The sequence below is a fragment of the Trachinotus anak genome, unplaced genomic scaffold (assembly GCF_046630095.1).
Source record: "Trachinotus anak isolate AG129_WGS33_773 ecotype Australia unplaced genomic scaffold, CSIRO_AGI_Tana_v1 ptg000025l, whole genome shotgun sequence".
NCBI classification, from domain to species: Eukaryota; Metazoa; Chordata; class Actinopteri; order Carangiformes; family Carangidae; genus Trachinotus; species Trachinotus anak.
Window position 1 is genome coordinate 16,191,633 of NW_027273876.1, and position 15,577 is coordinate 16,207,209.

A 15,577-nucleotide genomic window follows, 5' to 3' on the forward strand; every position below is an offset into this window, starting at 1 on the left:
TTCACACCCAGACCAGCCTGGTTATATTTCTGGCCTCCTGTCAAGTACACTAGTTAAGCTTCCAGACTGGAGCAGACAGGGTGAGAATTAACCACAGGCTCAGATCTCCTTGGAGAGACAGAGAAGAGATTTTCTAGCAGTAGACAGAAAATCTCTTCTTAACTGGATAACAGTGTAAAGGCGATACAGCATTCGGTGCATATACTGTGCTGCTCCTTCATCACTCATCAAGCCACATTAACAGGTGCCAGCACAGGCAGAAACCTAAGAGAAGCAGCCGCTCCTCTATTTTTGAATTTAAACCAACACTATACTGGAATAGACAGATAACTCTAATAACATTGCTCCATTCAGGTACAGTAGTTTGACACCAGGGATAGAGACATCAGGGTGAGAATTTAATTGCAGGCTAAAGGAATGAGACACAGTGGGGGGGGGCTGGGGGTACTCTGCACAACTGGGTTCATGTTTGTAACTTATACGCTATAATGAAGACACACTGGAGAGATATTTTCCTATTTGGTTGTCCTTTTCAACCTCACTGAGGAATTTTATCTTTAATCTCTTTGAAAATTCAAAATTCAGGTCTTTCTGTTGCTGGTTTTACTTTATGTTTCACCATGTTGTTCATTTTAGCATCGTGTTCCTTCCTGCAGCCGAAATCTCCCCTTAAAAAAGCCTTGTTGTTCATTCTTATGAGGTCAAATGCTCAAAGATGAGAATCTGTATGTTTTTAAAAGTGATCGTATTTCTCATGTTTCAGGTCAAAGGTTTGTGTTTACCTCCTCCAAACGGCGCCCAGATGACCCGCCGGATGGCCTTGACCCAGTCATCCATGTCTGTCTGGGAGTTGGCCATGAGCAGGAAGGATTCATGGCTGATTGGTGCCCGGTCCTTCTCTCCTGTTCCACCTATAGGAAAAAACGAGGGGGGAAAAAGATGACAATAAGTGCACCAGACTCTGCAAATATTTATTTATTTGTATTTGAATTCATGTGAATTAATGTATATTCGTGGACATGCAGTATATTGTAGATTTCCATATATAATGTCAAAAACTCCATGAAATATTTCCCTCCTTCCCAATTTTTTATTTCCAAATTATGTTTGTTTCAGGGACCTTATTGGATAAGCAGGATTGCAGGTTGGGGGAGCGAGAACCAGCCTGTAAGTTAGATTTGAACCCATTTAATTTTTGTTGAGAGTTTCAAAAATATGATAATAACTAGCCACTCAATTTGCGTACAGATTTGTTTATTTGCAAGGCGCCTTATTGGAAAACTGCCTTCATTTATTCTTTGTATGTTAGTTTTGTCCACTGGGCTACATAAAACCCGGACTGATTACTGACTTACACTCCATGTCCCTTGAGTTCATACTAAGCTTGGAAGAGCTGCTTTTGGCTTTTTAGCACCATCCACATGGAACTCAAAGCACTTTAAAAATTAATTTGTTGGTTCCTCATTGTTATTTTAAATCCTTAATCTCTAACCTTTTAACTTCTGTTTGCACCTGTTTTAATTGATCTACTTGCATTATTTTTTTAACTGTATCCATAGGTTTGTTTTAATTGATTTCAGCTTTTTAAAACTTTGTATCTACTCAACATTACTGTAAATGAGGACTTTGCCCCCAATGATTTTCAAGTTTTAAGAAAGACATAATTTTTAAGGGGGGGGCATTAGGTTTTCAATGTGAAATTTGCGAAATAGAACTCTAAATGGAGAACTAATAAGCATGTGCGGATGATTTTGTGTAGAAAAAGGCAAGAAAAAAAAGACATGATTTAACATGATTTAAGATAAGACAGCTCTGTGTGCTTGTTAATGCTGATATTGTGTGCAACAGAGCAATATTGTGACTTAATTAATCATTTGAATAAATATAAGGCATTTCTTTTTGTTGCAGGTGTGTTCTTGCAGGTGTGTTTGGGGATATCAGCCTCCATGCTGTTAATCCATGCTTATGTTTTTAATGCTTCTAATTTCTGCTTCTTTGCTTGATAATTGTTAACTTACTAGTCACACTGGCAAAAGTCTTTTGTGTATATGGACATTAGAAATTACTTATTATATAATATTCAGGTAAGAACATTAAAACAAAGCTGTGATTCTTGCTGTGAAAGATCAAACTGGTGCAGCAACAAATTCACATATCGATGCCTGAATTTCACCCAACAATGAAATGAAATAGAAAATTTGCTTTCAGTTCAGGTAGAATAAATGCTGACCAAGAAGAAAAAAAAACGAATCTCATACCCACCCAGCTGGTTTTGTCTGGGGTTGAAGTCAGGTTAAAACCAATGTGCTACAAGGGCTTCTTACCACTAGATGGCACAATGGCTGCACTGAATGCTCTGACCCTCCTGTCCTGTAATTATGGCACCAGTAAATCCAGTTCACATTTTCATGTGAGGCATTTAGTTGTCACTCTGAACAGAGCAGCTTTTAGTGAATGCAGATCTCCTGTATTTTTTTTTTTTTTTTTGGATTCATAAACAGCCCTTCAACACATGAAGTAAAAAACGTTACACAGTGATGTTCGGTCAAGATAGCAAATGGGACATCTTTGCTTTTTCTTTTACAGCAACACCAAACCGACACAATAGACAGTAAATACAGAATACAATCCACCACCACTGTACTGCTAGACATTTTAATAATCTGGAGAGAATGACACATATTTTCTGGTTGAGCCATTAGTGTTGGATGGTGTTGTTGCCACAGTCACAGTCATTGTTGTCACTGTCATTTAGCTGAGAGAAGGGAATCCAAATATAAACAGTGGTGCCATAAAGTTAAGTGCCATTGTCAGCCAGCTTTGCAAACTCACACTGCCGTGATGAACAACACACTGCAGTCTGTCCTCACATGTGCTCCACCGTCTTGAAATACTGAACTGAGCATTTATCTCAATCATTATTGCTCACAGTGTGTGTATGAATATGTACAATTGAATTTAGATGAGTCCTCAGGAGAAGAGGAAAATTAAATGTGTGAATAAGAAATAAAGAGGAGACTCAGACATGAAGGAGCCTGAGAGCATCCAATATTTCGTCCTCAGTGAATCGTCAACTGATAAGACACACACACGCAGAGCCACTTAAAATCTATCCTAACATAGACACTAAAATCACTGGAACATCCAAACCTGGTTGGATCAGCATTACAAAGGTCCCTTTTGGAGCCAATTAAGATAACAGTGACTGCAGGGTTTACGGAGGCAAACGCTAAACTGAGTTTTCCCCTCAAAGTCCCAGTGATGAATTCGTTTTTAGCTCTTCCTCACGCCAATCACACGGAGGTTGACATTTCAGTCTGCGAGGAGGCTGAGTGTTTACAGCATGGGGGTGTAATGCTGCTGCTTTTTGAGTGTCTGTTTATTGAAGATACATACTTGATAATTACAGCTGCAGCTCCTAAATGTCAGACAGCTCATAGGCACTGCTGAATGGGAGATTATGAGCGGAAAGGAGGGAGGAAGGGGGACAGGTAGTTTTTACAATGCCGAGGACGAGACATTTTCTCACTGATGCCACTGTTTGAACTTATTAAATTGTCAGTGTGGGACAGGATACTTGTAGTCAGCATGAGAGAGCAGTCCACTGAAGAGAGGTCCTCAGCTCTTCAGCTTTAATAGTCTCAAAAGGCCTGTGTAATTTTTTTTACTTAAAACTTTTACAGTCTCAATTGAGCTGATTTGAATTAACTAAATGTTAATTGTGTGCCAATCATAGTTGTCAACTTTGTTACCTAGACAAAGATGAAATTTGTTAGTTAGCATTCATAAACCATATGTGTTGCGAGCGTGCCTAGGCTAATGAACAGTATTGGGCAAGAAAAATGTAATTAATACCAAATATTATCATGGAAAAATAATTATATTACTTAATTGTTTATGCCACAGGGAAAGACATTTTTTTATATTACTCGATACTATAGTTTCATTAGCAGCAAACCTGCATGTTGGAGCTAGACTACCCTAAATACTAAACGTCCCGTCACCACAAGCAGCACCGTTTGTTTCCCTCCAACTATGAACAAAACCAGATGATTCCTGAGTGTGGGTTTAAAAAAAGGCTAACATTAGCAAGTGAGCTAACAACACACAACATGAACAGTTAATTAGCAATTAGGGCTAATTTCTCATTACCTCAACGCCCTGTGCCAAGCTAACACATCCTAGACCGTCAACCCTCCCTTACAGAGAATATCATAATATCAGACCAGATACTGACCCGCCCCTCCCTCACAGAAAATATCAAAATGACAGTGTTACTAGAATAAGTAAAAGTAATGACTAAATTTCAAATCATAAAAGGGTCCATTGAAGCACTATTGGCCTAGCAAACAGTCATGCAGTTTCTATTCTACACTATCGAGTGTGTTGGCGTGTCTTGCCCCTCAGGCTACGTCCTCTATTAATAATGTGACTGATGATTGGGCACTGTGAACTGGTTGGGGATTAACATTATACGACCTCTGTGCAGCTTATTATTGGTATGAATGAGAGAATGAGACCGGACAGATATAGATGGAAATAGAGATACAAAGAAAGTTAGTGAACAAATAGGAGGACAGAGTAACAGAAACAGTGAGACGGACTGGGAGACAAGTGAGGACCCGTCAGTGCAGCCAGCAGCACTGATGATACTTAATATGCAGTCGCTATAACTACATGATGATTCACGTTCGGTCTCATGCTTTCCTCTTGTGTGTCTGGGAGAATTTTAAATATAGATGCAGCTACTGTGTTCCAGAATTCCCACTCAGCATATTGGAACATGTTGTTTCCATTCATGATTGCCAAATCAAAACACAATGATCAGTTTACATGAATCAGTTATGATGAGTAAGCAGTATAACAAGCTGTTGCTATAGGATTGTAAGGCTGGGATTAGTGTTGCAGGACAGTGATAATAATGTAATTACTGTATGAAAAGTGTAAGGAACAATGAGAAGGGGAGGCAAACAGTATGAAATCATAAAAAATACCTCTGATAAACTTGAAACATGCACAAACTATATTGCCCAGACTAGCAATAACCATGGACATCCTCCCAGTGAGTACAACCAGACACAATACTTCCTGACCTTGCAGTCACTTTTAAGATCTAACCTCACATTTTTCACCCAGCATTCACTGCTTTGGACAAAACAAGCTCCTGCCATAATATTTCTACTGTAAGTGTGACAATACACACTAGTCATGTCTAAGCGACCCGTCAATCATGCAAATAGCTGCCAAAGTAACGATCTGCTGTTTAAAAAGATACTTTGACCAGATGACATTAATTTGATATAAGACTCTAAGACCAGAGCAGAAGGGGAAAGAGGGGATAAAAGTTTCCATGCTGCAATATGTGTTTTTTTTTAAATATGAATATAGCAGAAAATAACAATAAAGTTGCTAGACAGGAATCAGTCAAATACTTGTTCATGCAAACATTTGCAGAAAGAGATAGGATACTGGTAAAACGTATTTTTCAGCAAACCTGAACACATAAATTCACTTTGTGGTCTATCCATGCTGAGTCATAGAAAATTTTAAAATAAAGTAAAAAGAGTAGATTTATTTTTTCAAATTTTTCAAATGTCTAACAATCTCAATATAGGGTATATGTTGCATATAAGCAACATGAGTCAGTGTCTTAATGCTATGCAAAAAGCCATAAATAAGAGGCTGTTGTAACTATACTTAAGGTCCCATCAGTCTCACAGCTACTCAGGCGCTCCACTTCAGTCTCTACTACTCTTGTAAAAAATCTCCAGCATCTGTTTCCCGTTACCTGGGAGATGTTGTTTCTTCAGTCTGTCCGGCTTGCAGCAGACCGGCCCCATGTCTGAGTGAGCGGTGCAGACTGGAGCTGGGACTGGCTCTGGCCTAAAGCTGCAGCATGAAGAAGTGGCTTCTCTGCCAGCGCTAAGCCCACTTGGAAGCAGATCAGTACGCAGGTAGCACTGACGGCCAGAACCTGCCAGTGAGGCATGCTCGATGCCAGCGGAAACAAAACCCGTCAAACGAGTCCCACTTCTTGCTCCTCACTCGTCTATACTGTCCATTGATTCACTCTTCTCTTCCTGTCTCTCTCTCATTCAGCAGGTCCGTTCCCTCAGCTCCCCTGGGGAGAAGCAAATCCCTGAGGAGGAGTGTAACAAGGCTTTCTCTCTCTCTCTCTCTCTGTCCCTCTCTCTCTGAGTGTGTGTGTGTGTGTGTGCAGTAACTTGGAGATGGGCTGTCCTCCAGTCTTTGCCAAACAAACTTGTATACACACAGACACATACAGACACAATGCCAATCAATCTCTGCATGATACAGGCAGTACAGACTTTGGATTCTTCCTTCAGTCAGATAGGATTCAGGCTCACATGCACCTATATGAGATATCACAATAATCTGTGACTTCTTGTATTTAAAAATCAATTTTTCGGCTTTCTATCACTGATTGCTGCAGTGTAACCTAAAACCTGTAACCAGTTTATGAAGAACTAATAAAGGAGTATTAATAATGGAGTATCTATCTATCTTATCTTGTCTTATGAAACTTGGAAACAACACGCCAAGCACTGCCAAAGACTGTACTCTCCAATCTCCATAGCTTCATCTAAATTGATTAACAAGCACAGTCAGAATTTTTCAAAAATATTAACCAATCAGACGCAGAAGCTTCCTGAGGTTGTCATTGATAATGTAGTAAAAATATTTATCTTTTGTATGAATGGCCTCAATAAGTAGTGATAGTGGGAATACACAGGAGAAACACTAGGCTGTTGGCAGCAACAACCACCACAGCTGAACATACAAAGAAATATGTACCACCTAAGTTCACTTTTTCCTTTGATCCAACTCAAATTATCCAGTATCCTGCCAAAGAATATATATTTTTTTATGTGTCTTAAAATGTAGTTTGAAAGCCAAAAACTGACCCAGTCAGGATCAGCATAAGGGCCAACATGTACAGTTGTGTACATGTTACAAAGGTCAAAGGCTAAAATTAACAGAGTCTTTTAATGTTTCTGTTCAGAAAAAAGGACTCTGAACTCTCATGCGGGTTTGTCTGTGTATCTTGGGAAAATGGTATTTCTGGGGCCTGCATGGATGGGATGTGAATGTGTGGGCTAGCCCACAATAATGAATTAGCAGAACCTGTCACGTTTGCACAGGCACAAGTGTGTGTGTGTGTGTGTGTGTGTGTGTGTGTGTGTGTCTATTTTCCAAATGGCTTAATTGCTTCACACTACCACAACAGAGGGCTTACAGCCTTGAGTCAGCCATTAAATACAAAGAATATTTAAAAATAACCAATTATTTGCCCATTTCCTTAATGCCTCTGAGCTTTGAGACAAGCTCAGTTCAGACTAAGCCACATGACTGTGGAATCGGCTTTGTTTGGGTGTCCTGCTCCCTCTGTCTGCAGTATATACTGATAAAAAACATGGTGGGAGTCCCAGTTTTTAATTGCTTGCACGCTGAACTATTGCTGTTGTTTCACTCAAATGCCAAGAGGAAATTACAAGAAGTGCCATAATGAGCTTTGTGTTCTTTCTGCTTCCACCAAGCAACGTTCAAGAAAGATTCAGCAGGATAAATGTACGCAAGCAGATTTTAATGTGACCATGACCTTGAGATCGTGTGCACACAAGACGTGCACCGAATGATGATTTCATCAACTTCAGTTTATGAGAAAGCGTCTCCAGTCCGCTTTAATAGTTTGTTACCCATAATCATAGGATAAAAAAATGCACTGTTCACTGGAGACATTTGACACACACATTATACAAAGAGTGTGTGTGCATGTGTGTGTGTGTGTGTATGTGTGTGTGTGTGTGTGTGTGTGTGTGTGTGTCTGGGCTTCAACATCTTGTGGCTGCTATCTATCTTGTATCTACCTTGTGCAACAGGGATGGGTACTCTATATCTCCACAATAAACATGACCAATGGATTTACCCTGTGGCTGACTTCACACACACACACACACACACACACACACACACACACACACACACACACACACACACACACACACACAAACAGTCTCAGAAAAGCAAAGTCCATCACTCAATGACGTGACCCAGATGAACAGTCAAGGTCCCCGGGCTCCTTTGAAGGGCAAAGCTAATATTACAGTGGACAAAGGAGAGCTGAAAGTGAGAGCAAGCCAGCAGCTGATTTAGCAGCCCTGATAAAAAAAACAAACAAAAAAAAAACACCTTCATTTCATAGCTGGATTGACCTCAAATTGAGGGTTGATCCGTCTGGGAATCCTAATAGATGTTTTTAGATGTGTGGTTTTCTACCATTTTTATGGTAGCAGCTGGTAATAGCCCCCTGTTGCAGGCCTGTACAGTACACCAGACATAAAATAGTGCACATTTAAACCTTTCCTGCAAAGGTTTGTTATCTTAACCTGATAAAAATAGACTTATCAAAAGAGCCCCAATGAACAAGTTCTTTCACTAGTCAAGCTATTAGGGAAATTAACTAAAATGTTATTTTTTTAATTTATGTACAACTTAACCCCAATAAAGAAGAGATTGAATTAACGCTGCAACTGATTATTTACTTGATTAATCTATTTCTCATTTGATCCGTAAAACATCTGAAAACATGGGTATTTTTGCTTCAGACTTACTTAAGCAATTAATCAATGATGAAATTTATTTTTGATGCATTGATAGACTGATTGTTGCAACTCTGGACGTAATCCGGACGAAGATGAGCAAACCAAAGTCACATTGCTTAATTTTTGTATTTGCATACAATTAGGAGCCTTAGTTTATCAAACCATGAAGAGTTAAGGCTCAATGATGTCTGAGGTGTCAGTTTTTTCAGGAGCCAACAGTAAAGACTACAGTGTCACTGCTCTCCTCTGAGGAGTTAATAATAGAGTAAAAGAGTGAAAAAGAACATTGGTGCACATTGAGCCAAAGGCTGATCACTGTTTTGCCAGAGTGAGATTCTCTTAAGTTGCAGCATCAGGTGATTTTTTACCAATAAGCCTCTCTGTTTGAAGCTGTATTGTTCAGGACTGGACACCATAATGACTGTTTTTTAAAAAACTGAAGAAGGGCTCTCCTCCTTGAAGCATGACTATGAAGTCTGAAATCTCAGAGTCTATTCATTTCACACAACAGGAGTGAAAAAAGCCTTCGTCTCTCTAAGCCGATTATAGACTACAGAAAGAGTCGAGCAACTCATGTGTTTCTGCCCAGGAGCCAACAAATCTAATATGCTGTAAACATAATATGTAGTCGACAGCGAGTTGTTCACACAGGGATTGAAAAGAGGAAGAATGTAACTTGGGTCATTTAATCAGATTCCTGCTGTTGATTTGAACTAAGGAACAACCGCACTGTAAAGAGAAGCTAATCTGTTAACATTTTACCTGATGTAACATTTAAACCTTAAAACCTTAACCAGATTATATCTAATCTGCACACTTTTATGAACTGTCTACATATCCGTATTTGTCTGAAGCCGTCCACTCTAACCTACTCTACCTTTCTCTTTATATCTTTCCCACCTGACAGCTCTCCTTAGCTGTCTGTGTTTCCATCTGCCTTTCATTGCCTCCTGTTTCTGCTCCCAGGGTGCAGGCCTGTGCGCTAGAAGCTATAAGTTAGAGGCTCATTGGGGTTCGCACCCCTCTGCTATGTTGACAGGCCATAAACAAAACACACAGAGACTTACAAGCCTGGCAGCCATTCTAAACACAAAGAGAGACCTCCAGGCAAACAGGCACAGACTGACAGAGTGATATAGAGAACCAGAAGGTTGGACTCACATTATGCACAGCCCAGTCCAAAACTATACAGCTATGATAATATATTCTTTTTGTCATATTTCACAAAGGGTTAAATACAAACACTAACAAATACACACTTGCAACACACATAAAAAATAAGTGTTGTATTGATTGAGTAAAACCATGAAAGGTGACTTAAGGTCAATCTATCTACTGGACTCTCAGCCACAGGCAAAGCTGCTATGTGTCCGCTGTGGGTTAAACATGTGGACCATGACGGCTCGCTAACAGCCCTGAGATATACCGTCACAGACTCAGCTCGCAATGATGGAGATGCCATTTTGTTCTTGTTGCAAGAATTGACTTTCACACTCGAGGAGCTAGAAATACAATAGAGCAGACATGTCCCCAGCAGTACAGCAACTAATCCCTGGCTAACAGTGCTCCCTGCTGTCTGAAAACTGAATAGCAACCAGAGAATGCAGGTGGTTGTCGTGCAGTTTTTCATTTCCTGTTATAACACAGAGGAAGTGCAGACAAAACATTTCTTTTGAAAATTTCTGGTTAATAAAACATTGTCTACGGTTGTTTTTAACCTCAAAGTTACACTGAGGTGCATGTTGACAGGTCTTGATGTGCAAATATTGGATTCATTAAGATTTTATTCACACTTGGATGTACCAAATCAGCAAAAAACTTATATGCATAAAACTTCACATAGATTCATGACTAAAACTAATACACACAAAGACAGAAATATGCTTACACACCCTTTCTATCACAATTATACAATTATATATCACTATATGATTTTATAAATCTCAATCACTCCTGAACTGTGTGCACAAGCCCGAGCCTCATTTCCACTCCGACAATTAAGAAAAAAAAAAAAAAAGAGGACAATGCAGATAATCACCAGTTTGCATATGAATACTTTTGCCTATATTCTGCCACAATGGTGAGGTTCAACAACAACAGTAGGGTAGTGGTCGTCATGTAGCTACACTCTATTCTTAGCTGACTTTTAGTGACTGTCGTAATCATAACGACTGACGTAATATAGAGCAACAAGGTTCATGTTAGGGGGAGGTTTGGGGGGTGGATGGGTTGACAAAGGAGGAGGCTGTTTTTTTCCTGTGTGAAACCGATGACAACAACAACAACCATAACCGGATGTTCATTGTTGTAACCAACCCTTGTTGTTATTTTACCCAAATAATGATCTTCTCCTCAATCTAACCTAGTGCCTGTTTTGGCATGTTAATTTTGTTTGAGATGTGAAGTGAATCTGTGAGGAAGAGATGGTGGATGATGGAAGAAGAGGAGGAGCTAGTGGATCTTACCTGGTACAATCTCAAATAGATGTCTTCCTGGTTCATCCGGGTTAGCTGTGAGTTCATTCACCTGGCATCCCTGCAGAGGTATGCAGCCCTGAAAACGAGGCAGAGGAACACTGAACAATGGGACAAATGTAATTTTGTTCTTCCTCCAACTTCCTCCTCCCTTTTCCTTCTTTCGTTCTTCCTGTCATCCTTGCCCTCTCACCCTTCCTTCATTCCTTCCTTCCTTCCCTCCTTCCTCCTATCACTCCACTCTTGACCCCTTTAAAAGTGAACAGGCACCCACACTGATTATCAGAATACATTATCAAGATCAATACCTATTTAGCCCTGAGAACTGAGGCCAACTGAGCTGTGAAGAGATGCCAGCGTCAGTAGGTCGGCCCCGTTAATCTGCGCACTGGCATCCTCCATCAAATGGGGAGTGGAGTCTGCCAAACCGCCTCAGATGGAGGACCGGGCTGTCGCCAGCATTAGTCGCCATGGAAACAAATGGAAGGGGCGGGGGCTGGGGATAGATGGAGCACAGGGGCAGGGCAGGAACCGGGGGGAGGAGAGCTCCCAAGGGTGCTGTGTGCTCGGAATCACCCGAGTAGCTGGCCGGGGATGAATGAAGAAGAAAAGGCAACACGTACCCCGAGAAGACAAATCACACGGTCAAGCTGTGTGGGATGAAAATGTAGGATACTCTGTTTTTTTCTTTTTTTTCTTAGCATGGAGACATAGTGACTCTGAGGCAGAGCTCATGTTTGAGCCTTCAACCGGCCATAAATATGCACAGTTTAACCTGGTTTGCTCATTAATGTCAATCATCATCCTGGACCAGAACACCAGCCAGGTCTCTGAAGACCAGTTCTTAATCTCATCTCACTCTGGGAACATCCTACACACTGTTATTGAATGGTACCATGTACATAGGCCCTAAATTGAGGCACATAGACACCTCAACCTCCCATTGTTAAACACATGGCAAGAAGCTCTAACAAGCTCTTTCAACAGCTGTCTCCTCACATATTCAGTAAATCTGTGCCAACGCTGGATCCCAGTCAAAGTAGCAGCATCAAACAACTGACTGGATCAGTCTTATTGTTCAAAAGCATTGTCCTATGAGCAAGGTAACTGCAACACTGACACTTTTTATACAACCCTCCAAGGCCATTCCTCACTGACTGCATCCTTAGGTCACCATAGATACCAAGTGTATAATGTCAGACTGAGTTTAAGAGGATTTGACAAAAACAAATCCTGGTTTGTGTTAGATATACATGCTCTCAGTTAAATGTGTTACAGGTAACAAAGTCTCTGTGCAGCATCACACAATAAGCATTTGACTCAAAATTAACACTGGAACCAGCTGATGCTTAAAATATGTGACAAAGTTAAGAAGACGTTTTACAGCTTAACCTTGATTCCTGTCTTTAGTGCCATTGTACCAAATGTTTAGTTATAGGTTATTGTTTGCTGCATTTGCCTTTCCACAGCAATGTAAGCTCATATTTATCAGTATGCAACCTTCAGGTGAAAGTGACAGTGTCCAGGTGAAAGCGTCCCTCCAGAATTTCATGCACTGAAGACAGAGATGAGACCAAAGCAAAGGTGGACTGGCCATAGGGATTACTGGCTCAAAATTGAACGGTAGAGCGTCAAAACAGTGAAGTTTTTACTGGCTCTGTCTGTATCTTCACCAAACAGCGCCATCAGTTTTTTTTTTTACCAGCTCCAGCAGTGTCATTTGTGCAACTGTGGAAAAGTCTGAGGCTGAATTTCTTTCCCAGTCTGTGTTTCCTGAGATGGAGACTCCTATGAGCTGCTAAAGGGTTCCAGCTTGACTCAGAACTGTTTTTTCTTCTCCTCCATGTGTAAGTAATTTGAAGCTACAAAATGTTACAGGTCTATTTTCATTAGTGACAGCTAGAATAGCATGATAACCTCAGCTGACTTGCTGTTTGACAAATGTTGCTATCGCTAGCTGGCTAACTGTCAGCACTGCTGTGGAGCAGATCACGACAATGCTAGCATGTGCTAATGGTTGTGGTTAGATTGTTTTTTTGTTGACTCTTGTGTACACAAGGTAACTTTATTCGGTTCATCACAATCATCAGAACACTCGGCAGGGCCAGTTCTTACTCTCAGCACACTTTGATAATGTCCCCCACCAGTGCGAAAGCCGCCAGTGTATTGTTACAAACACACTTTACACACTGTGACTGATTGGTACCATGTGCACCTCAGCCTAGGACACACAAATTTACTTGCTGTTTGCAAGTAACTGTAATTTGTGAATGCATGCCTCAACTTGCCTCTGCTGTGGCTCAGGAGGGAGAGTGGGTCATCCACTAACCAAACGATCAGTGGTTTGCTTCCTGGCTCCTCCAGTCCACATTTCAAAGTGTCCTTGGGCAAGGCACTGAACCCCAAATTGGTCTGATGTATCACTATGTGTTGCAAAAAGCAGTGCATGAATGTGTGTGTAAATAGGTGAATGTGGCTTCCATTGTAAAGCGTTTTGAGTGGTCGATAGGACTAGAATGCAGTCATATTTACCATTTACATTTACCATGACACCACAGGGGAAAGAGAAAAATAGTCCAGTGTCATCAGAGCCACAGATACACAACTTTCTATTGGTTAAACATATGCATTGTTCATGTCATCTGGCTGCTGGAGCTTTGGTCTTTTCCATGAAACAACTGAAACTGGAGTTTATAAAGCCAGATCACAGCAGCCAGCATGAGCCACAAATTCTTACCAAAGAAGAAAGCAAACCACCGAACTGGATCAACAGATACATCAAAGAGAGAGATGACACCATCCACACTGCGAGCGTCCACTTATCACTCACAAATGGTTTTGTGTGTCATGAACCGAGCTGAAGACTCATTTTGTATTCTGAGAACTAATGATCCCCTCCACCGCCACCACCATCACCACCACCCATGTGTTTGTCTTGGAGCAGGAATCTAACATCTGATAAATGAAGTCCATTTGTTCTGTAGTGGATTTATCCCCATGCGGTGAAAAGGAAAAAGAAAACCAGTATGGATCCTGCATCAGATTTGCCTTTCCTTTCACCAATTATCACATCCTTTCATCTTGGTAGGGAAGAGGGAGGAAGGGAGGGGGGTGTGGGCAATTCATCGCAACAGAACAAGACACCCCCGTCTTGTTCTATTGCAATGAATTGCCCACACCCCCCTCCCTCGCCTCACACACCACCACCACTCCCAGCCTCGAATTTCCAATCGATTAGAAGATGAGAGGGAGGAAAAAAGACCAGAATGACACTTTCTCACACATCCTGCTCTCAGAGGGGGAGGGTGTGTGTCTGTACGTAAGTGTGCTTTCCTCTGAGTGTATATGTGTGAGTGCATCCAGCCCCGTGTTTTTACTTGAATCCACTGGGAGTTGCAAATCAATGTCGGCTGGATGAGTATTGACAGGCTCTGATTAAAGACAGTCTGTCGAAGCCTTCAGTCATTTGTTCTCCACAGAATGGAGACTGCGAGGAGGAGAGACACGTCATTCGGTGTGGCTTTAGTCTGTGTGTGTATGTGTGTGTGTGTGTGTAGACAGTGATGGCAGTGATGGCAGACATTAAATGAACAGCAGGCAGAGTGAAAACTGAAGAAATCAATAAATGTGTCAAGATTTCAACAAGGAATGTAAAGAGATGATCTTTATGTTCTGTGTGTGTGTGTGTGTGTGTGTGTGTGTGTGTGTGTGTGTGTGTGTGTGTGTATGTGTGTGTGCATCTGTGTGTGCGTATGTGTGTCTGTCATGGACTTGCCCCTGGTGTCTTTTGTTAGATTACATCACCTCTTCTTATCACAACTATGCAAAGCCTGTCATTTACACTGACTGCCCATCCCAATATTCTTTATTTTGTTTGTGTGTGTGTGTGTGTGTGTGTGTGTGTGTGTGTGTGTGTGTGTGTGTGTGTGTGTGTGTGTGTGTGTGAGGCCAGGCCAGCTATCGCACTGCTTGAGGACACTTCAGTACTGAATTGCAATGGGAAAATATGAGTCAGCACCTGGCCACAGAAGATGAGCGTGTCTCATCAGAGAAGCGGTGGGATTGATTAGAGATTTACACTGTAAATGTTTTTATGATGGTTGTACTAATGGAGGAGGAAACCAAGCGTCACATGCTGCTATTTGTACTGATGCACTAAAATGTCCTGAGAGTGCGATGAGTCATCATTACCACTGACAGGAATGAATGAAGGGCCTGTTTTAGTCTGCAGATGGAGGATATTAAATCTGGGCTCCAGTGGTGACTGACATGTGTAGTGGTGCTGCTCCAGCTGTCAACATCATCGCTTACATTTCAAAGGTCACAGTGTGACTTTTCTAAACTTGGCAATATTTGTTTGGGACTTCTGGCAATATTAAGTCTATTAAATTCATATGGTAAAATTGTATTATTGTATTATTGTAACTTGATTATTGTTAAATTGTGCTGCCCCTGGCCACTGGTTCTCTTAACTGCTTA

General features: G+C 41.1%; 1 protein-coding gene across 1 annotated transcript in view; it reads right to left on the bottom strand.

The window, feature by feature from the left end:
* Nucleotides 1–15,577, bottom strand: part of arhgap22b (Rho GTPase activating protein 22b) — a 38,342-nt gene that overhangs the window by 8,537 nt on the left and 14,228 nt on the right. Inside the window, exons 5-6 of the mRNA XM_071463007.1 lie at nucleotides 11,090–11,177; nucleotides 783–911 (exon numbers count right to left, since the gene is read on the bottom strand). Of these exons, the coding sequence (XP_071319108.1) occupies nucleotides 783–911; nucleotides 11,090–11,177 (217 nt within the window). The remainder of the gene's footprint in view (nucleotides 1–782; nucleotides 912–11,089; nucleotides 11,178–15,577) is intronic.